The 23,137-nt window shown below is 33.3% G+C and overlaps 1 protein-coding gene and 1 long non-coding RNA gene across 2 annotated transcripts in view; both read right to left on the minus strand.

The window, feature by feature from the left end:
- Nucleotides 1-1,310: 1,310 nt before the first annotated feature.
- LOC106709911 lies at nt 1,311-2,754 on the minus strand. The gene is made up of 3 exons (XR_001356961.2): nt 2,649-2,754; nt 2,000-2,095; nt 1,311-1,724 (listed from the first exon to the last, which is right to left on the minus strand). It is a non-coding gene; the product is annotated as an uncharacterized LOC106709911 (long non-coding RNA).
- Nucleotides 2,755-8,328: 5,574 nt separating this feature from the next.
- LOC106709879 (flotillin-2) overlaps nt 8,329-23,137 on the minus strand; it is a 179,334-nt gene continuing 164,525 nt past the window's right edge. Inside the window, exons 4-10 of the mRNA XM_014501782.2 lie at nt 12,739-12,971; nt 10,539-10,658; nt 10,201-10,308; nt 9,904-10,010; nt 9,600-9,783; nt 9,001-9,178; nt 8,329-8,468 (exon numbers count right to left, since the gene is read on the minus strand). Coding sequence (XP_014357268.1) covers nt 8,416-8,468; nt 9,001-9,178; nt 9,600-9,783; nt 9,904-10,010; nt 10,201-10,308; nt 10,539-10,658; nt 12,739-12,971 — 983 coding nt within the window. The 3' untranslated portion in view covers nt 8,329-8,415. The remainder of the gene's footprint in view (nt 8,469-9,000; nt 9,179-9,599; nt 9,784-9,903; nt 10,011-10,200; nt 10,309-10,538; nt 10,659-12,738; nt 12,972-23,137) is intronic.

The raw sequence follows: 23,137 nt of genomic DNA on the forward strand, positions 1-23,137 counted from the left end.
CTGAAAGTAGGGCACTTTTCTTATTAGAATTTGATTGTATTACAAGATTCTTAATCCTATTTTCTTTTAAGGCTTTGGTTTATGAGATTTTGATAGCGAACCTTTTCCATATAAAGCATTACAGTCGTTAACACGTTCCTCAAAAGTTATTGAGATCGTACGAAGTATATTTCTTTACAATACAAAACCAACTGTATTCCGGATATACTGAAAATCTTACTAATATTATAAATGCGAATGTTTAGATGGATGGATATTTGTTTGACTGTATCTCTGGAACGGCTCAACGGATCTTGATGAAATTGATTGGCACATATGTAGAATATAATCTGGAAGAACACAAAGGCTACTTAAAAAATTAGATTAAATTTCCGATATGACACTTTTCCTTACCAAACTACTTTTGTAATTGAAGTTTTTGTTATTATATAATACTTTCACTTTATCTCACAATTTTCACAAAATAATTGAAAACCGAAATATCACAATGGCCGTCATGTATGAAATTTGAAGTTCATTATGCATTCTTCAACTTCTTTCATTTTGGATTAAATATAAACGGGCCTAACAAAACACGCGTTTAACTAAACAGTGTCTAATTGTATTTTTAGAGACATAAAGTTTTATTTAAAAAAAAAAATAACTTCTCTTGGTAACTACTAGAACCATCTATTTTATTTTTAAAATATTTTCCAGCGAGTTTCACGCAGTTTGCTAGGCCCTAAACGATAGTCCCGGTTCGTTTCTTTGGAGATCCCTGAAGTGTCACAAGTTGAGTAGGGCCACCGAGAGGGTTTTAGTGAGTCGTCTCACATAGCTCTGTTTTTCCCAGAAAAGGCAGGGCATCTTATGAAGATTTCTCCCACGAAAACAAAAAAAGGTCCCAGACGGTAATAGTAATTGACAAATGCTACAAGCACTTTGTCCTTGACGTTGAATTATGTCCAATTAAAGGTACCTTCTAAAGCAACTCGTTGTCTCCCGCCCACAAGGCCGTGACGTAGCATAATGGATACATTGTGAGACGTTTTAACCTAGTAACATACTCTTATACATGTTTATCTAATCTCATTAAAATGCATATATGTTAAAATATAGTGCAAATATTACCATATGCCAAAATGTCATAGTAATTAATATGTTAATGAAAAAAAATTATTTTATGAAAATGCTATTTTATTTGCATAAAATATTAATTATGTGTTATATACTTAACATTTACATATTTGGTTGGTTGTTGGTATTACATTTCAGTTGATTACATTTGAATTATAAAATAATAAAGTAAGTAATGTATAAAAAACCGATTAGTAACCAATTTTATTAATAAATCGAACAGATATTATACATTTTGTCTTTTTATACATGAAAAACGGTCGTAGGAATCGCGAAATCATTTACTAATACAATTTTGTAATGAGTTCGGAATTAAACTTAGGACACAGATTGCAAGAACTGGACACTAACCACATAGTCACAGGATTTTTGACGGCGCCATCAAAATATAGAGCCATTTTTGTCACTGGTATACTTCTATTTATGATTTAAAAAATACTATGACTTCACAAAGAGGGCTTTGTCAGTGACGTCATCTGACTCGTAAACATTGTTGGTAGTGTGTGAATTGACGCCGACGGTCACAATTCCGCCGACAGATGTCACTTTGCTGAACCGACTCCCAGAGTGGCCTCCGACTGTGTACACCAGTTTTGGTGTATGCGTTCCTGGTACATCAGAAAAATAATCATTTAAAACTTTACATTTTATATAAATTAACAAAAAATAACAACAAAGTTACAGACCGTTGACGTCACAACATTAATCTTACTGAGAGTATTACACATCTGCATCATGATTCATTAAATGTTTCGTAACTCTCATGTTATTGTGACCGTGTAGTACACATGTGCGAATTAAGTGGCTGATTAATTTTAAAATAGATTGCGCTATTGTATTCTATGCATGCACACAGCAAGGCAAGGCAAGGCAAGGTACTCACATCTTGACGTTCCAGCACGTGAGGCCCACGGTGAGGCAAATTGGTAGCAGGGATATTTGCAACATAACCATAGTTTATGTTTATTAATTATGTAATCTATATATGGAGACAGAAAAAACAAACGCTTAAAAGGGAGCTGTTTTATTGCTTGAATTAATTTAATGTCGTTGCTTTTATAAATATTTAAAATAAATAATCTTTACTCTGTTAATAGTGTTTTTTATTCGAAAATTAAGCAGAATAATTAAAGAGTTCAGTCATGGATTGTTTTAAGAAATTAAATTTTTAAATTCGAATTTAATCTTGGGTTTCTACTGCAGAAACATCTGTACAAATACATATTCTTTTTGTTTTAATAAGAGAGAGGGATGATAATATATTTTTGTTATAAAAAAAATTTATTAGTGGAAATACTTGACAAGAAAATCTACGTCATGTTATCCAACATAATAGTTGTAAAATTATAAAACTAATGATCACGAAGAAATAAATATAAATAAACAATATTTATACAAATAAGTTAAGATAAATAAAAGATTTCATTGTGCACATTTTTAGAATCAACACTTATTTTGTCACTTTCCATAAAGAGTAATTAATTTGTTTGTTTTTTTTTTTTAACTTTCATTAAAATAATAGAACACCATACCATTCGATTATTTATCGATATTCGTTATACTTCGTTAATTATCACAATATAGTACCGCCAAACTCGACGGTCGCGAATCGACTGAGCTAGGGATGACCCTGATTATCGATGTGCAGATTTTAAGTATCGATATTTTTATTGCGAATCGTTGTTATGAATACAAATTAAGAATTAGTGATGTACTCGATGTTACTGGCCGCATGAAAACATAGATTTTTATTAATTAGTGGAATAACATTTAGTTTGACTTTGGGTACGGATTTCAAAATATAAAATCAAAGTTCGAATTCAAAATTTTTAAGGAAAATTTTGCACCACAAAAATAAATATACATAGTTCGAGTAAATAAAATAGCAATATATGGTATATTTATGAAAAAAGTAATGTATTCAAGTAATCTTTCTTGACAGAACAATTTAGACATATTTATTAAATACTGTCGCCCACTACTCCGTCAGCGCGGAATTCATAAAAACTTAATTAGTAGCCAAGTGTTCCTCCAGACCATGTTGTACATCCATCCATTCATACATCCATCCAAACTTTCGCATTTAAAATTCCTTAACTAACTTTTTAAAGATTAATTATTATATACAAAATCCTACTATAAAATAATTTAAATGAATAGATGAAATAACGTAAGAATGTGATGAACTGGAATGAACTTTTGTTTGGGAAAGTTTTGACGAGTTCGCTTCGAAAGCTTTTTGTTCACCAGATGGTTTATATTCTGTGACACAATTATATCGAAGTTTTTAAAAGGTCTCTTGTTACGAAAAACACGTTATCCATTATTAAAATGTTAAATACCAACACAAGTAGTTATTTGTACAATTTACGTCGCACGATAAAGTCTTAAAAAAAAAACTGGTATAAAAATATGGTTTAAAATCGGTGTTTCAGCAGTGGAAACGAGGAAGTTAAATCTTACTTAATCTTATAAATGCGAAAGTTGAAATAGATGGATGGATGGATATTTGCTAGAAGATATCTCCAGAACGGGTCAACGGATCTTGATGAAATTTGGCACAGATGTAGAACATAGTCTGGTAGAACTCATAGACTACTTAGTAAGTTTTTTTTTAATTCCATGAGGACGAAGTCGCGGTCTACAGCTATTGTAAATAAATTCAGTTTTCAATTACTACTTTCAGATTTTCTTTTCGGAGATACTCTCCCTCTCTCACTAAGTTACTCTCATAGAGGTTGAGAGGCACTGAGAATGTTTGGTATGTGACTGAAATTTTGCGAAAATGTAAAGAAAAGTTTTATAAGAATGTGAATAAATTATCCATTTATCTTAAACGAGACTAGAATTATCTTTACGTCTTTTAGTTTAGGGGCTGTTTGAAATATTAAGGCTAGTTAATTTATCAAGCTCCTAGTCTAGCGGGTCGTTTAAACGGAAGACAAACTGTATATGTACTTAAATAAATATTTGTTTTACGCACAATCATATTGTTGGTATTTTCACGTATTAATTCAGTCGATAGATATTTATTTTGAAGAACAGAAGTAATAAGAAACAAGGTTATTTACACTTATGTTTTAAATTTAAAGTCATTTAATACTATGAAAGTTTGTTATATTTTTGAAACATTTTTTAGATCTCTCTTTACCTAAATCTGGTTAAATTTTATATGTTAAATACTTTAGTAAATAAAACAATCCCAAAACATAAGTTTTATCCATGAATAAAAAGGTTAGTTGACTTTGGTAGCCTTAAATTATATTGACATGGCTAAGCCGCGCTGCTCGAACTTTTCCCTTACTTGCAATTTACTGTCCGGATTTGTTATACAAAGCCATGTTTAACAAGGTTGTTATAGTATTGCTGATAGTATAACGTTGAGAAACATAATTTATTTACTTTTAAGGAAGTAACAGATATATTGCAACACATAATATAGCTTTAAACCTCTATATTATAAAACTAAGAACTACGAGAAAAAAATATTTTTACTTACCATTCAGAATAAACCATAAGTGTGTTGTCAGTCTTTTTAGCGGACTTCAAAAAGAAGGAGGTTATCAATTCGACTGTTTTTTTTTAAATGTGAAACTCCGCCCCCGGTGGTCCGATTTTGATAAAAAATATTTTAATCGAAAGGAAGTGCTTGCAGATGGATCCAATTTTTTTTTAATAACTAGTTAGTCTTTAATATTTGATGTGTTCCTTTGTTACTAATGGATATTATATATAGAGATCTAGGTAGTATAAGGTTATATCTAGGATTGTTAGCAGTCATAAAAAATAACTACATCGTTCTTTTTAACATTATTTAATTAGAAGAAAACGCCTGCACTAAAAAATGTACCTACCCTTCCAAGGTATACACCCTTTCACTCAATGGACTAACCTTGACACAACTCGTTAGAACATTTTTTAAATAAAAAGACGCTTTCATCTACAAGTTTGAGGAAAACGTAGACGCTTAAAAATGTATAAAGAAAATGTCTTGCAAACTGATGGTTGGGAACAATTTGCCGAAGAGCTTTGTGAACGTTTAGATGGATGAAAGTGTTTTGTAACAAAATACTTGGAAATTCAATTACTTATCAAAGTAATAATATACTTAAAACTACAGTGTTGCCAGACGTTACGTATTATCTGAATAATAGAATAGTTTGGAATTGTATTTGTTCAAAAAGTGAAAATGTTTGTATTCCTTTTTGAACTTGTAAGCAATTTATAAATTAAAAATGGGTGTTATGGGCAATATTATAAGTTACTTTAAGTACAAATTTATTAAGACCTACGAGTATGTTAAGTCCGCGTAAAGATACGTAAACAATGATAGGCAGCTACTAAAAACTTGATTGCTGTTGCTCAAATACAGATGCAATAAAGCGTTAACTTTATATACCAATATATATTCGTATATCCTTTACTGTTCGTAATAATACTTTCTAACTGGAGACAAAACGATAGACAAAGAACGGCATTTATTTCTAACTTAATAAAGCTCTAGTAGCTTTATGTTCTTTATATCGACACGACATTCAATGTGTGACTTCATGTGATAGAATAGAACAAAGAACGCATCGGAGTAGAGCAGTTTTTTTTTTTAAATAAAGTTTTTTTATATCAATGAACGATAGTTGAGGAAAAGTATTTTTATTTCTCTGAAATAAAGGTATTAAATAAAGGTATTATTTAGAAAGAGAGAATTACTTTTATTGTTTTGCAATTATTATTAGTATTATTAGTTTGGCAAGCGCCAATCGTGATCTTTACAAGTCAGAAAGCGAAAAGACTGCTATCAGGTAAGAGACATTGAAATTACTTAACAAAAGTTAATATAATCTTGTTGTTAACAGTCTTTGTTCGTTTTTTTACTAAATAAATAATTTTGGATTTACAAAAGATTTCATAAAACGGGTTGGTTTATAAAAAAAAGTAATATGTATGTCAAAGTCGTCCTGCCCTGTGCCGTCCCCTGCCGGTTCATCGGTTGTAGCTCCCTCAGGTCCAGCTCTACGACATCTCGTTTTTTTATATTACAAGGTGGCAAACGAGCAAGCGGCCACATGAATTCGCCGAAATGGCGAAGGGACCGCTGCCCATAGACATTCGCAATTTCAGATGCGTTGCCTACCCACAATCTACGAAGGAGGAGACGCACAAAAAGAGAATATTTAACCTTCCTATGCATCTCCTCCAATAGTATCTGGGTCGGTTAACGGGTCGGAGGCCAATATGGTGTCGAGACACGCTGCCGTGGCTGTCCGATCTTCCCCCATCTTCATAAGGTGGCTTAACAATCATATTCAATGAGCTTTGCCTTTGTGAGTATGTAGTTTGTACCAAGTACAGTGAAAAGACGCTAAAATTTTATCTCCCAAAATAAATATCGATCTTTAATAGTTCTTTATTCTAAACATGTGAGATATACTATTGTTTTGTTTACAATTCGCTAGCCGCGACCCAGTTTCAGGAATAATGCTTTGTGTTTTCAACAAAGCCAACTACAATATTATTAAATTTGCCAGCATTGAATTCTGAACAAGGTAAAGGATATGAAAGTGGATTACAGATGCCGTAATGTTTTTGTAGTTTATTAGTTTGAAAAAAAAAAACATTACAGACGTCTTCTCTTCTCGGCGTAAAGGATAAAAATGACAGATAATTGACTTTGTTTTAGTACTACCCACTATAGCTACTTAAGTTATTCTGTTTTTCTATAGGCTGGGGAAAATTAAAAACATATAAATTTGTTTACAATTTATTTTTCCAAATTATAAGTATTACAAAATATCCAAATTTAATAAAAAAAAAGTGAATACACGCAGAAAAACCTTTTTAAAATAGAAAAGAATTGTGCGTAATATAAATGATTTAAATACCAAACTTATAATTAATATTTGAATAATAAAATAAGTAGAAATTATAAAAAAAACAGTTGAGTTGCACTTTTTTTTCTGAATAAATTGTAAATACACACATGTCAAATCACTCGTAAAAAACTACATTTTTATAAAATGTCCAACATCGATGAAGATTTTTTTTTTATTAAAATCAAACAAAAAGTATACACACCATCAAAATCTACGATATAGAGGCAGTGGCCTTTTAGAACACCATTTATAACACTTGTAGAAAATCTACCGTAAGATCTAACTGCTAAATATTACTAAATTTACCATTAGTTGATAAAAAAACCCGAATAAATCAATTATAAATCCATTCTTTTGACCTCTTTCCCTCGTTCGCTCGTTTGAGAGTTGAATAAGTAAACTTTTAGTGGGCAAAAAGGCTTTTAGTGTAGTCGAAAAATACATTTCAGTCACTCCTATATTGTATACAACATTATTCATGACATTTATCTTACTTTTTTTTAGATATACTCTACATAATTTACGAACCATTACAGTGAAACCTGGATAAGCGAGAACCTTTATAAGCGAGAGTTATTGTCCGGTTTCGATTTACTACCTCCAAAAGCGAGACACTCGAGTAAGAGGAAAAAATATCGCATTCCCTTGGCATTCGCATTTATCCTGGTTTGACTGTATTCATTCTTAGCTGTGGGTTTAGACTGCAGTGACACATGTATACATATTTTAGCCACTGATCTCTAACTTGTGGTACTTTCAAACTAAAAACGTATTGCTATTTTTATTCTTTAAATCAAAGTGAGAAGGATGGCAATATTTTCTATGATTTATAAAGATTTTTTTAAATCTTTACCAACTAATGGTAAACAAGTCTAAATAGAAATATATTACTTTGTTCCTATAATTGATACGGTGGTATTGAAAAAGGTTGTTGTTCATATATCACTTTATTAAGGATTATTTCTAAATAATTTTAATATGGTCAAGGTTGCGGGAGTATCCTGGATGCGGGTTGCACAGGACTGATCATTGTGGCGATATTTGAAGGAGGTCTATGCCCAGCAGTGGGCATTATGAGGCTGAATGAATGGATGGATGAATTTAATACAATAGAAAAATCAAATTCATAGATGATTTTAAATCCAAAATTATTATGATTTGATATTCCAAAGTTTTTAATTTGATATTTTTTTTTACATTTTATTTAATTTAATGTCAATTACCAAGATATTTGGAATGATATTAATTTAAGATTGCTCTTTTGAATTTTTGATTCGAAATTCTTTTGTTAACAAAATAAATTACATTATAATTAATGTATTTTTTTAGAAAAGAGTTAAAAACATTTGACAATATGGCACAAATAAAATAATGATAGTAAAAAGTTCACATATATATTATGACATATGACATACAAGTGAGTAAACATTCAACACGCCACGACTTCTTTCTTCTTACTTGCAGAAGCCAAGAGATTTTCATCTGCAGACAAAACATCGTCATAAGTTCATATATATAAAACGAAAATCTATACATATATTAAAATAAGAGTGTCTGTATGTATCGAAAAAATCATGCTGATAAGAAAAAAAAAGATTTAAAATTTATGTCTGTCGGACATGTCGGGTAAAATTTTTGACAGAAAGGTGTCTTTGATAGGAATATTATAGGCTACTTTTTTTTTAATTCTGCGCTGACGAAGTCACAAATGAGCGCTAATACAGAAATAAAAAGAAAAAAAACGCATGGAAAGATTAAAATCATGCACAAAATATATTTCTTCTTGTAAAATACAATTAAACATTTAAAAAGACCATCGTTTTAAGTATACTTGAGGCTGGCGAGGGAAATATAGTTAAGTTTTAAATGAAAACACTTCTGAAGGTAAAAACTGTAAATGCACAAAATAAAAACAAAATTATGTATTTTTTTTTACTTTCAATTAGGTCAAAAAACTCAAGTTAAAGGGTTTTCTTTGCTAATTAGACCAAAAAAAAAAATGATGATTTGTTACCTGGCGAGGCGGTGGGATGCAGACGCTTGAGTACTTGAGAGATGTCGAGTCCTGTGAGAGTCTTGAGCGCGGGCGGAATGCCGCCGGCGAGTCGCGCCACCTCGCCCGTAGCGCCGCCGTCACCCACCAACACTATCTCGTCTGTCTTAGCCAGAGGAGCTGACACCTCCGCTGCGATCTAGTCACAGGCACACATATATGCAGGTGCTATATCTTATATCATTCACAGAAATAGCGACGCGATCGCTGCTCATGGACCTTCCCAATTGAAGACGAGATGCACAGAAATAAGATATTTCCCCTTCTTATCAATCCCTTTCCCCTTACCATCCTCCAATTAAGGCTGAAGCTTCTGCTTAGTCGATATTCTTAAATTGACTCGTGCATGTTAAAAAACAAACACATCATCACTTAACATCAAGTTAAATTTTCAAGGTTTTGTTTATTTACTACGGAATTACTTAGTGAATAATTAAAGATACCGAGTAATGTAGGATTCAGAGGAAGGGATCACCATTTTTGACATACTGAGGAGTTCAATTCCACTGTATCTCTTTAGTTTGTGCTTAAGTAATTATGACGATAAGTTTATAACTTACCTTGGGCAGAGCTTCAAGCACAAGCGCCATGATAGCGGCATCTCCATACTGTTTGTATACTTTAGCCTTTGCCAACATGCGCTCTGCGTCAGCTTTGCCCACGTCGCCTATAGCAGTCGCCTCCGCAAGACCTAGCACCTTGATACGTTCAGCGTCTGCCTTCGCCGCTTCCACTGTTTGAGTTCTGAATACAAGATGCTTGTTATTTTTTGTCAATTAGAAAACTTGAGGAAACCATTCAATCAAGACTCAATGTAACAACTGAAAATGAACTTTATGTACAACTGCAATAGGATCAAATTACCGTTTCCCTTCAGCAATGGCCTGTAGACGGTAAGCCTCCGCCTCAGCTGGCAGCCGCACTGTCGACACCAGTTCCTCTTCACGACGCAGTATCTCTTGTTGCTCGACCTGTGCAAAAAAGTTGACACTTGTTACTAACTAGATGCATTCAACTTAACTTTAAAATGAACTGTTTTTAATCGGCTATGGTTCTAGACAAAAACTGACATTTAAAAACTGTGAAGTTATCAATATCCTCGAATTGTTGTTAGTGTGTGAAAAATCAAGTTTTAAAGAATAGGATAAAAGAAAATGGTACCTCAATCTGCTTTCGTCTTTCCACAACTTCGATCTGAATTTCTTCATTACGGATTCTCTGCTTGATTTTAGCAGCCTGAAGTTCGTAAGCTAAAGCGGATTCTGCTTTCTATAAATTAAAACAAAATAAAACTGTCAAAATCAACAATGGAAATATATATGGTACGAACAAATCACGACCCTTATTTTGCGATATCACATAATTTTGCTTAACAATTTTCAAAAAATAATTGAAACAGTAAAATTGTGGTCGTTTTGTATAGAATTTGATGTTTCTCTATTTATTTAATTTCATGATTGGATGGAAACGAGTCATTGGTTAAGGAGTAGTGAACTCACAGCGGTGTTTATTTCCTGGTCAAACTGCGCCTTCTGCAGCTTGAACATTCTGTTGTTATCCTCTATCTTGGTGTCGGTCGAGTATTTCACGTCCATTGCGCTCTTCTCGCATTCCGCCTCCTACAATTAAAACCTCATTGAAAAAATATTTCGTATGAAACTAAATTATGTACACTTACGTGTGACATTATTATAAACTATTCGGCTAGACATTTACGTATTTTCTCGGTGTCGGCACCGACTCAATTTGGAGCCCATTGGGGAATTTCATAAGGCTGAGTGGGACTTTTATTATATCACGAACGCTCTCCGTCGCTCACAATGATATAATACTAGTCCCACTCACCGTGATGAAGAAACTCCGATGGGTTCGAAACTAGTCGGTGCCGACACCGGACAAATAAGTCAGCGTTTTAGCCCTTTATTTTGTATGCACTTAAAATATTTCCACTGTCTAATATAAATACTACATCCTTTTTTATAAGAGAATTTTATAGACGACTTTTTTATGTGTGTTATGTATGTGTATTAGTTTGTCAATGAAGCAGAAATTAAATAATAAAAAAGAATGAGTTAAGACAAATATCAACCGGATATATAACGATAAAAATCTAATATAATAATAACCATTTTAACGACCCCAGCTTAAGGTTTATTATCTTGAGGGTAAGAAGACTAGTTTATTACCACGGGTGTTGAAGTCGCCGGCAAACAATCAGCAATAAAGGTTAAATTAATTTGGTCATAAAATATATGTAGTTTAATTAGGAGCTGGATAAGAAATATAACATATGACTAATTAAATAATACCAAATAAATAAAGTATTGAAAACTTTATAATAATTTGTTTCCAATTTTACTAATATTATAAAATGCTAAAGTTTGAATTTTTGAATGGATGTGTGTTATTACGTATCTAAAGAACGACTAGGATCTCGCTAAAATTCATTTAACAGTGGTAGACACCAGCAACAACAACATCTGTTGTACAAATAGGCCAGCTCGCCCGCTGCAATACCACAACCACATAGAACACAAGGTTTTCTTCTGATGAGTGTGCGTCCTGGACGCCTAATTTTAGCCTTCTCACCCTTTTCTTATAAGGATCGGATGGGGAGGAAAAGTGGGTTTGTCGAAGACGCATAGGTAGGGGAAATATACTCTTTCTGTGCTTTTCTCTGTTCCTATTTCGGCGAATTAATACTTATACTAAATTTTCAAATGTTCGCTCGAGTCGCGGGCAAAAGCTAGTATTAATATAATATTCGTAATTGGATTCTATTCCATTGTAAGCAATATCTAGTCCAATTACAGAAGGGAATCGTTGCTTTATTCTTGACCTTAATTGCCATAAACTATAGAGACATTGGCCTTAATAGGTCATTTATTGTTATATGAGATTTTTTTTTTAATTTAAACTTACAAATACTATTTTACCTTTACATAAAAATAAGTAAGAAAACAATGTTAAAGGATAACAAGAACAGAATCATAAATACTTCAGTGTAAATAAATTATCGTAATTCATTCATCAGTTCGATGCGTACAGTGCACGACAAAAGGCTCCAGAAGACCTAGTGACATAGTACAAACTATTGATTTATCTGTAGAGGCAAACGAGAAGCGTTTGTAAAAGATAAATGCTTGTATCGAAATATTGCAATGGGACTTCGTCGGCTTGAAATTAAAAAAAAAATCTAGTAATAAATATAACCTGTCACCCGGGGATAGAATAGCTTTCCAACAGTGGAGTAATTTTTCAAATCAGTACAGTAACAAACAATCAAATCTTTCCTATTTGTATGTTTTACTAGGTGTCGCACGAGACTCCATCCGTGCGGATTAAAAAAAATAGTAGACTATGTGTTCTTCCAGGCTATGTTCTACATCTATGCCAAATTTCATAGAGATCCGTTGATCCGCTCTGCAGACAGCTTTTAACAAACATCCATCCATCCATCTAAACATTCACGTTTATAATATTAGTAAGAAAATATACAAGAATCATTTTTGAAGAAGATTGTTTTATTTAAAATACATTAAAATGCTGTAAGAAAAGTTTAATTAGATTTTTTCGTGTTGTCCTGTCTGTTAAAATATTGTTGAATGTCTGTACACGTACTAGCATTATGACTATTATTCACAATCATTGTTCTAAGGTTTGGTGTTGCTTTCATTTATGTTCTACGTTTATACATACCCTAATACCCGCGTCTCTATTAGCTTGTGCGACTCCAATATTGGCGTCGCGCTTGACCACCGCCGTCTGCGCCTTGCCAAGACTGGCCAAATACTGCACGTCATCGTAGACGTCCTTGATCGTGAAGGACAGGATCTCGATGCCCATCCGGCCTACGTCGGGCGCCGCCACCTCGCGGACCAGACCCGCGAACTGGTCCCGATCTCGGTACACCTCTTCTACTGTAAGAGTTCCTGGTAAACAAGAATAATACCAATTAGATCCGTACCAATAATCACAAGTAATAATTTTGGCAAAATTAAGCTTGAAAGATTAAAAGATTACGACTAAAATTTGAACACTCACAATGGGTTTCTGAGACCAAAAAACCCCTTTAAATCATGAAATTATTACTGTTTTGTCAAAGATATTTACTGGGATGATGATATAGAGTTTTGATTTCAGAAACCAAGTCAGTCAAAGGAATGGGAATGTGTGAAAGATAAAATATCACTTTGAAGAAATATAATATTGTATTCATATGTTACAATCGTATCTACGTTGCCAGGCGTCCGGATAAAGCCGGACATAGGTAGGCTTTTTGATTGCGTGTCCGGCCAAAATAAACGGTTGTCCGGCGAGAATGTACCTATTAATACTTAGACAAAATCCTAAATAATATAGGATGTCCGACCTTTCTACCCAAATGTACGGTCAAACTGGCTGGTCTGTCCGACAAGGTTTGGCGACCTGGCAACCCTAATCGTATCTATAGGTTTTAGAATAAACAGTTTCCTTGTGAAGGCGTTTAATCTTAGCGTGCGGGTGTGTTCGGCCGGAATGTTAACAATGTCTGAGGTATTCTACATAACACTAGGCTAAATTCTTATGCTCTTATGTAAAAATATCAGGATGAGATGATATAGTACTTAAAGACAAATACTTATTGTTTATCTAATAGAAGGTTTCGACTAAAATTTAAGTATATGTAAGTATGACAATACAAATGTAAGTACAGTTCTGGGGTAAAGTTGTTTAAAAAAATATAACGGGCATGTAATTCTACGGTTATAAATTAACTTACTTCTTAACATTCAAACAGGTGAGCCCAATCGTGAGGGCTAAAGGCACCAGAGCTATCCTTAGAAATTCCATCGTTAAACTCTTTCATTTAACACCAAACTTTATACACTACAATCAAAACTTTATCTTTTCGACGAGTATAATTTTATATTAAATGGAAGACTATTACTTCTATGTTTTGGAAATTACATTAATTTTTTTTTTTAAATTAAATTTTGTTCATGTAAAAGAGTAATGAAAATTGAGCATATTAAAGATACAAAATAAATTAATTAATTTAAGAAAACTTTAATTTAATTTAATTAATATTAATTTAATTCAGTCAATACTGGCCATTTAAATAATAAAATATTTATTAAAATAAAAAAACAAATATAACGTTAATAATGGTAACACGTCAGTCTCACGTCACTGTCATTGCAATAACTGTGTACAACACGGAATAGATTCTTATGATTGATATCATGTGACCCTATTACAATTAGATTAAAGATTATAATCGCATATCAATTTCTTATCATGCAGCAATGATATAAATATGATAGAGATAGCAGTGCGGAATTATTATAGACTTATCACAAACATTTGCACATATTTGTATAACTTTAAAGATTTATATTTCAGTTAATAATTTCGATATTTCTTTGTATTTTTTTGATGTCTGGGAACCGACGGGAATAGGGACCCGTCTCCCGCGACGGCCGCGGCCGGACTGGGCCTTCCTGAGTTCCAGTATCTCTATTCCCATATACCACTTACATAATCTATATCGGCCATCCAAAGGGTTGATCTCGGTGCAAAAATAACTTTATTCTATAGCTTTATAGTTACAGATGAAACTTTATCTATGCTGTTATAAATAGAAGAGTTTTATTACTTCCGATTTAGTTAAACAACGGGCTTCCGGGAAATTCTTTGAAGAAAAAAATCTTTTCACAGTGATTAATATTAACAGGCTGAAACCTGTATTAAGCTACTAATCTATATCTATATCTATATATATAAAAGAAAGTTGTGTTAGTTACACCATTTATAACTCAAGAACGGCTGAATCGATTTGACTGAAAATTGGTGGGCAGGTAGCTTAGAACCAGGAAACGGACATAGGATAATTTTTACCCCGTTTTCTATTTTATTTTTTATGCCGCGCGGACGGAGTCGCGGGTAAAAGCTAGTTTAATATAATATTAAAATATCTGAAAGAAAGTGAATTGATTGTGAGTGTCAACTGGGTATTGAAAACACCTCAAGTACCTTAATCTCTATAAAAAAATTAGGAAAAACAAAACGATAGAAAAGAGAAATCCTATTACCTAGGGCTTAGGTAAAGTCGTCTGACAATTTTTTTTAAATTACGGTCTTCATAAAACAAAATACATAAACCTAAGCATTATTGCTTACTTTATCGTGAGATAGATATTGTTTTGTTAGGGCATTCGATTTAGGTTTTGAGGCCGTCTTAAGTACACTGATATCGTGACCTATTTACAAGGAAGATGGCACAAGACAACACCTATATAAGGGAAAGAATTGTGTAAAGTTAGTTCAGATATTCTGCTATCTTAATATTTACGGTAGCATAGACATTTCTAGGACTTACACAACATATTACCATTCACACTACGTACTGAAAAGAACTGAAATAAGTAACCGATGTCACATCACTATTATCAATAAATACTATACGAGCAACATTGCTTAAATTTTCTACACACATGATACGGGTGCGTGTGCATTTGCTTATTTTTCTGAAATCTGAATATCTGCACGTTAAACCACGTTCGTTATCGCAACGCACAAACTTATCACTGCTGCAAATAACCACATTATGACAACTGTTATTAAATAAATTTTCATTCTAAGTCATAATTATGTCGTGTATTGAATTATGTTCCGACAAAATTAGATAACTACCTAATTGGAACAGATCTATAGTCCAATTAGATTGACGAGTAGGTTATTTGATGATGATATTACAATCTGGTATGTTATGTATTATACATTATTACTAGCTGTTGCCCGCGACTCCGTCCTCGCGCAGTTAAAAAAAAAACTTAAAAAAATAGATGTTGTCCGATTCTCAGATCTACTCAATATGCTCACAAAATTTCATGAGAATCGGTCAAACCGTTTCGGAGGAGTTTAACCACAAACACCGCGACACGAGAATTTTATATATTAGATATATTATATACTAGTTTTTCCCGCGACTCCGTCCGCGCGGAATAAAAAATAGAAAACGAGGTAAAATTATCCTATGTCCGTCTCCTAGTTCTAAGCTACCTACCTCCCCATTAATTTTCAGCTAAATCAGTTCGACCGATCTTGAGTTATAAATAGTGTAACTAACACGACTTTCTTTTATATATGTAGATAACGCTGCGTAGTTAGAGGAGGCTCCTTACCAAAAGAGAACATTTACTTTACATATATGTCCCCTTAACACCCATATCCACTTTCCCTTTTCATTCTATCCTTATAACAAAAGGTTGGCATGGGAAAGAGGACGAGAAGGTGGCCGATGTTACCTTATCTTTAAGGGCGCAGTTTTATTATTCATTAGTCTCCGCATGCTGTATAACGACTGTGTTATCGACTAATGATATTTCGCCCTAACGCGAGTACTAAAGTCGAAAAAATTGTACACAAACAAATCCATTTTTTTTACGTGGAATTGGAATTGGTAATTGGAAGTACAGTAGAAGTACAGAATTGCTTAAGATAAATGATCCTAATACATATTTACATATGGTATATTTTACATTACACATTTTATCTCAGATCAATACTTTGAAAAGGTTTTATTTTTGTTTTCCTTTTTTTAGCTTCATTATATATGAGATATACTCATGTATTTTAAATGCTAATGTGTTTATATTGATAAGCATCGTGTAGTATACCATCGAGTGAGGTATTCTGAAATATAAATAGAGCGTAATGCATGGCTCTTGTTAGTTTGTGCTAAGGTAGCGCATTTGTTGATGATCTGAGCGGTTGTGATTTGTAGGTTATTCAAAAAAAGCTGCAAATAACATAAACTTTATAAAAATCATACTAAAGTAATTACGCATTTCGTCAGATCGGTGTCAAATTCTAGTAGTGTCAAATTCTAGTCACCTTATACCCTAAAAAATATCATCCATCATCCATCATCCTCGCAAATTAAAAAAATAAACAATTAAGAAGGCTATTTGCGCTTAAATTAAGAATTTACAAATGAATAAAGTAAAAATTAAAACGCTGACGCTTATTTGTGGAACCACACCTCTATTATCGTATCGCAGTAATGGAGGTCGCACTGCCAAGTCAAGTTCACGGATCACTGATAATGAGCCAGTTTCGTGCGTAAAAACGCTACACGTGTTTGTTAAATATTATCTATAATTTAGGTGTATTCGTAAGTTTGCACTACCGAAACACGTTTATAACAACATATTGTTATCTCTGTTTTCTTCCATGCGAATGAAAGGGGTGACAATATGATTTCGTGCAGGTGTTGCGGCAGTAAAAGCCCACGGTAAGCGTTTATTGTGGCGTGATTTTGATTTTCATAGATTTATCGCTTATATTTCTTACATAAAACAGACAAAGCTACACTTAACTTATAGTAAAGTTTTAAGTCTGTAAACTAATGTGGCCATCTATATAAACAGGATGTTCCAAACACCAACTACAAAAAAGTTGGCTTTTTAAATGACAATGTTTTTGAATGTCACGTTCATGAACTAGTTTTGATAATATCTTTGGGTTAAACTTCTTTTGTTATTTATAAAACTGTCAGAAGGATTTCCATTGACGTATTATGACGCAACAGTTTTTTGTTACGTATTCATTTTTATTGACAAAAAAAAAAATTAAACAAATGAAATGTAACAAATGTCCTCGACAAAATGTACCGAAAATAAAAGTATGAGGGAGAAAAAATATGAAGAAGTTTTAACTTATCCTAACGTTATGGTTAAGATCTTGTGCTATAACTAGCCTTAAATATTAAAGAAAAACTGTTTGTTATTGAAAAACCAAATAACTCGTTAACGTTAACCAAATAACGTTAGAATACGTATCGACGAGCTTACTTAGGTAAAAAGATACGCGGAAAACATTACTACCCTGAGTCAGTAGATTAAAAATATCATGCCAGAAGGATTAATATAAAAACTACAGATGAAATATTAATGACAAAATCTATTATTTTTCATACAAAAGTTACCGAAAATGTTGGGTGTAAGAGTAGTATAATACCAATTACATACAAGTAGGCAACGCATCTGTATATGCAGAAGTGTATAGGCAGCAGTCATTTCGCTATTTCAGCGAATTTAGTTGGCCGCTTACTCGTTTACTACCTTATAATATACTAGCTGTCGCCCGCGACTCTGTCCGCGCACAGCTAAAAAAAATGAAAAATGGATGTTGGCCGATTCTCAGACCTACTCAATATGCTCACAAAATTTCATGAGAATCGGTCAAGCCGTTTCGGAGGAGTACGGGAACGAAAACTGTGACACGAGAATTTTATATATTAGATTTAAAAAAAACTTATAATACGACAAACTTATCTGACCCGATGAGAGTGGCGGTGCTATCGCAGTTAGTTATAGTATACGAAACAAAATATGAAAAGACGGTTACAGTCCAACAAAGATGTGGCGCACATCATTGCCACTTATGCCCACCTGGTCATATTAGTTTGTCAGTTATTTACTATTGATATCAATTTTATCTTACCTTTTAACAACCGCATAAGTACAACCAACTGTCAATCCAATGTTAAAAGCTCCCATCCACAGCAACGACATATTTATAACACAAGTGAATAGCGTTTTGAATTACTAACACTTTACAATACACTCACTTTCATCACAACAACTATGTCGATATAAAATCGATTCAAAGCAAACAATAATAAAATCGATATTTAAACACAGACAAGCAAAGAGAGATACTAGGGATTCTCGATTCTTCGAACCTATTTTCACTGACAGAATACTAGGATATCATAGACGAGAAAGAACAAGGAAGGCTTTTCGGATTTGACAATCACTGAATCGAATAAATCACTTAAAAATTATCGATGTTTAACAAATAATCGAGATTAGTGTTGTGAATCGATAGACGTGCGTTATGCACCAAAGTCGACAGTAGAGTGGTGTCGCCACAGACCTGTCTTACTATATAAACAAGCAGACCCCCCGCTTTTTACTTATATTAGAGTATAAAAAACTATAGTAGAGTTGAATGACGCAATATTGGAGCAACTTAAGAGTCACTTTGAAATGAACTATTTTTTTTTTCGTCTAAACCTAAACTGTTATTTTTTCATAACCGAGTTTATAGAATTGTACCAGCTACCACATTCAGAGTTTTTAAATGGTAATTTAAGAATCTAGTGTAGGTTTAATCTTACTAATTACGTAAAAAAAAAACTTTTAAAGAAAACTACTAGTTTCTCAAGGAAATTTCAAGCAACCTATATTTAATTTAAGTAGTGGTACTAATAAGTAAATGTGTTTTCACTTCTTTGTCTTTTTGTAATTAATTTTAACATGAATTAATAAAACATAGAACATAGATAAAACTAGAATCTAAGTAGAAGTGTGATGTATAATTACACAAAGACAAGGAAGGAATATAAAATATAAGTTGTTATCGAGTGAACTGTATTGTGGTGTTAAATAATAAAAGTGTTGAACGAAACTTGTGACTGACAGATGACATAATACGACAACTGACAGATGACATTAGCACATTTTTAAAGTAACGCAATCGCAACTTTTTTCCCCTTCTTATTGCAACCATTGTTAAAACGTGATTGAAAATTATACATCTTACACATTATAGAAGCATTTTATTCAAAAAGTTCAAGAACCACATTGCATCCCCAACATTTGGTCCCAACTCGAGCCGAATATCAGCAAATTGCAAGATATATTATCATCAAGTACTTTGATTACGAAGTTTTTTTGTGAAAATCAAGATGTCGTCTGCGACGCAAATCGTAGCTATATTGGAAGACACGGCGTGTTTGATAAGAAAAACACAATCTAACATCAAGAAATGTCCAAAGTCACGATTAACGCCTGGATATATTGGTTCCCGATTAAAATTAACAAGTGATTACTGGGAAACATTCAAAAACGCACATCACGAACTTGTTAAAATTACGACAAAAGAACAAAAGGAAACATTGCCGTATTTTACTAATGACGAGTACTTTATTGTTGAAGATTTATTTATATCTATAGACAGCGAATTAAAAGATTTATTAAATAAGTTGTCAAGTGAAGCTAGCGAAAAAACAAATATGGCGTTACACGCACGCAATGACTTTGCACAATTACCAAAAATAAAATTACCAACATTCAACGGAGACTATCAGTCCTGGCCTTCATTCCATGATATATATGTATCATTGGTGCACAACAATGAAGCATTGAGTGATGTTGAAAAGTTGCATTACTTGAAGTCAAGTGTCACCGCTGAAGCTGAATCACTATTAACACACATACAAATTACCAATGATAACTATGGTCATGCATGGAACATGCTGAAGAATAGATATGGAAATAAAAAAATTATATTAAATTCAATCATGAAGAAACTTTTTAACCAAAAAAGAATAATGTCTCCTACCGCTTGTCAATTGAAATCCATATTAGACACTACACTAGAATGTTTGAATAATTTGGAGAATATGCAAATATCAACATCTTCTTGGGATCCAGTTATAATTTATTTGGTTATACAAAAATTTGACCCGGACACACACAAAGGTTGGGAAGAATATTCATACAAGGAGGATTCATCATTATTACCATCATGGATGGATTTACAAAAGTTTTTAAATTCAAGATTCAGAACATTAGAACTTACAAATTCTGTAAAAGACATGAAACCCATCAAACAGAGAGTATATCATGTTTCCGCACCCAGTACAACAAACAAAACATGCATAATGTGTTATGAAAATCACACCTTGTGTCATTGCAAGAAATTTACAAGTATGAGTCAAAGTGAAAGAAGCCAATATGTATTATCAAAGAAGTTATGTTACAATTGTCTTATACCGGGACATTCTGCATCAAGATGTACATTACCCGTCTCATGTAGAATCTGCAAACGTCGACATCATTCTCTTCTACACAACAACAAGGAACAGGAGACTGCGGCTTCAACAAGCTACTCACCACAACCGCAGGCTTCACAACACAAACTAGAGGATGAACAACCGGTACAAATAGACACTACTATTGCATCCCATCTCACAACTACTCAAGGAACTGCGCTTCTGGCCACTGCATTGGTAGAAGCACAAGGGCTTGGTCAAATCATACCGCTGCGAGTACTCATTGATCAAGGCTCTCAAGCAACATTTATTACTGAAAAAGCAACTCAATTATTGAAGCTTCAAAGAACACATATGAAGGGAAGCGTCATTGGTGTGGGGTCATCAAGAACAGAAATTAAACATGTGGTGCAGTTATTAATAAAATCACGCTGGGATAACAACTTTAGTTTACCGATACAAGCCTATGTGATGCCTAAGCAACTGACCACAATGATACCTGCAAAAACAATCAACACTCAACCGTGGCCACATCTCAAGGGCCTCAACCTGGCTGATCCTAACTATTTCATGCCAGGGTCAATTGACCTGTTACTCGGGGTCAAAGAGTATGCACAAATACTACAACAAGAATTCATCAAGGGTCCAACAGGCACACCATGTGCACAGAAAACAAGCCTTGGTTGGATACTTTTTGGAGAGATTCAAACAAATCCACAAGATACTTACCTCGTAATGCATCATCATGTTGACATTGAAGATATTCTGAAAACAATGTGGGAAGTAGAAGTGGACATCAAAAGATCATTAACTAAAGAAGAAGAACTCTGTGAACAAATATATCAACAAACTACAAAAAGAAATAAAGAAGGAAGATATATAGTATACTTACCTTTTAAAAATAACAAACCTATATCTGCAGAAGGAAACACTAAAGATATTGTCATAAGAAGATTCCTGCAATTAGAAAAAAAGTTTCATAAATTACCAGAATTAAAAACAGATTACACAAATGTTATAAATGAATATATTACAAAAGGATACTTAGAAAAAGTTTCTGAAACAGAAAAGAATATAAAGAATTCAGTGTACTTACCTCACCATGCAGTAGTCCGTAGTGACAAAGAGACTACTCGCACACGAGTCGTATTCGACGGTTCCTGTAAGGGCACAAACAATATATCATTAAATGACGATCTGCTTATAGGTCCTCAGTTACAAGAAGACTTAAGATATCTTCTAATAAGATGGCGTACCAAGCAAGTTTGTTTTATGGCTGATATTCAAAAAATGTACTTACAAATATTAGTCACCAAAGAGCATACAGATTACCAACGCATTGTTTGGAGATCAGATGAAGCCGAAGACCTGCAAGAATATCGCCTTCTTAGAGTAACGTTCGGAACAGCCTCTGCACCATATCTGGCTGTCAAAAATTTACAACAAGTTGCTCATGATGAAGGAAAACATAATCGACTTGCTTCACAAACAATTATAGAAGATTTCTACATGGATGATCTTCTCTCAGGTGCTGATACACCAGAAGAAGCAATAACTTTAGCTCATGAAGTTACAACTATTCTAGAAAAGGGAGGCTTCCAACTAAGAAAATGGTCATCCAACAACATTCAATTCTTACAGTCCATTGAAGAAAACAAAAGATCTGCAAATGTTAAAATTGATATGAATTTAGACGGCACAATAAAAGCATTAGGTATAACATGGAATTTAAACACAGACAGCTTTGAATATTCACTAAGCCTATCACAAATCGGAAAGTCTATTACAAAACGAAGCATCTTGTCAGACATACAAAAACTTTTCGATCCGCTTGGCTGGATTGCACCAAGTATTGTTTTGGCAAAAATGTTAATGCAAAAACTATGGCTACAAAAACTAACATGGGATGAAACAGTCAGTGAAGAACTAGAACAAGAATGGCGACAATTAAGATTTGATTTTGACACAGTCCAAAATATTAAAGTGAAAAGATGGATTGGAACAACCACTACTAACAAAGATAAAATACAATTACACGGATTCAGCGATGCTTCAACACATGCATATGCTGCAGTAGTTTACATTAGAACTGAAACAAATGGCAGAATAGAAACAAACTTAATTGCTGCAAGGACACGAGTAGCACCACTCAAAACAATTTCATTACCTCGCTTAGAACTTTGTGGAGCCTTGCTACTATCCAAACTTATGAAGCAAATTGGTGAAGCACTAAGAATACCTACCTCACAGATGTATGCATGGTCAGACTCG

Source organism: Papilio machaon, chromosome 21 (assembly GCF_912999745.1).
Source record: "Papilio machaon chromosome 21, ilPapMach1.1, whole genome shotgun sequence".
In the NCBI taxonomy this organism is placed as follows: Eukaryota; Metazoa; Arthropoda; class Insecta; order Lepidoptera; family Papilionidae; genus Papilio; species Papilio machaon.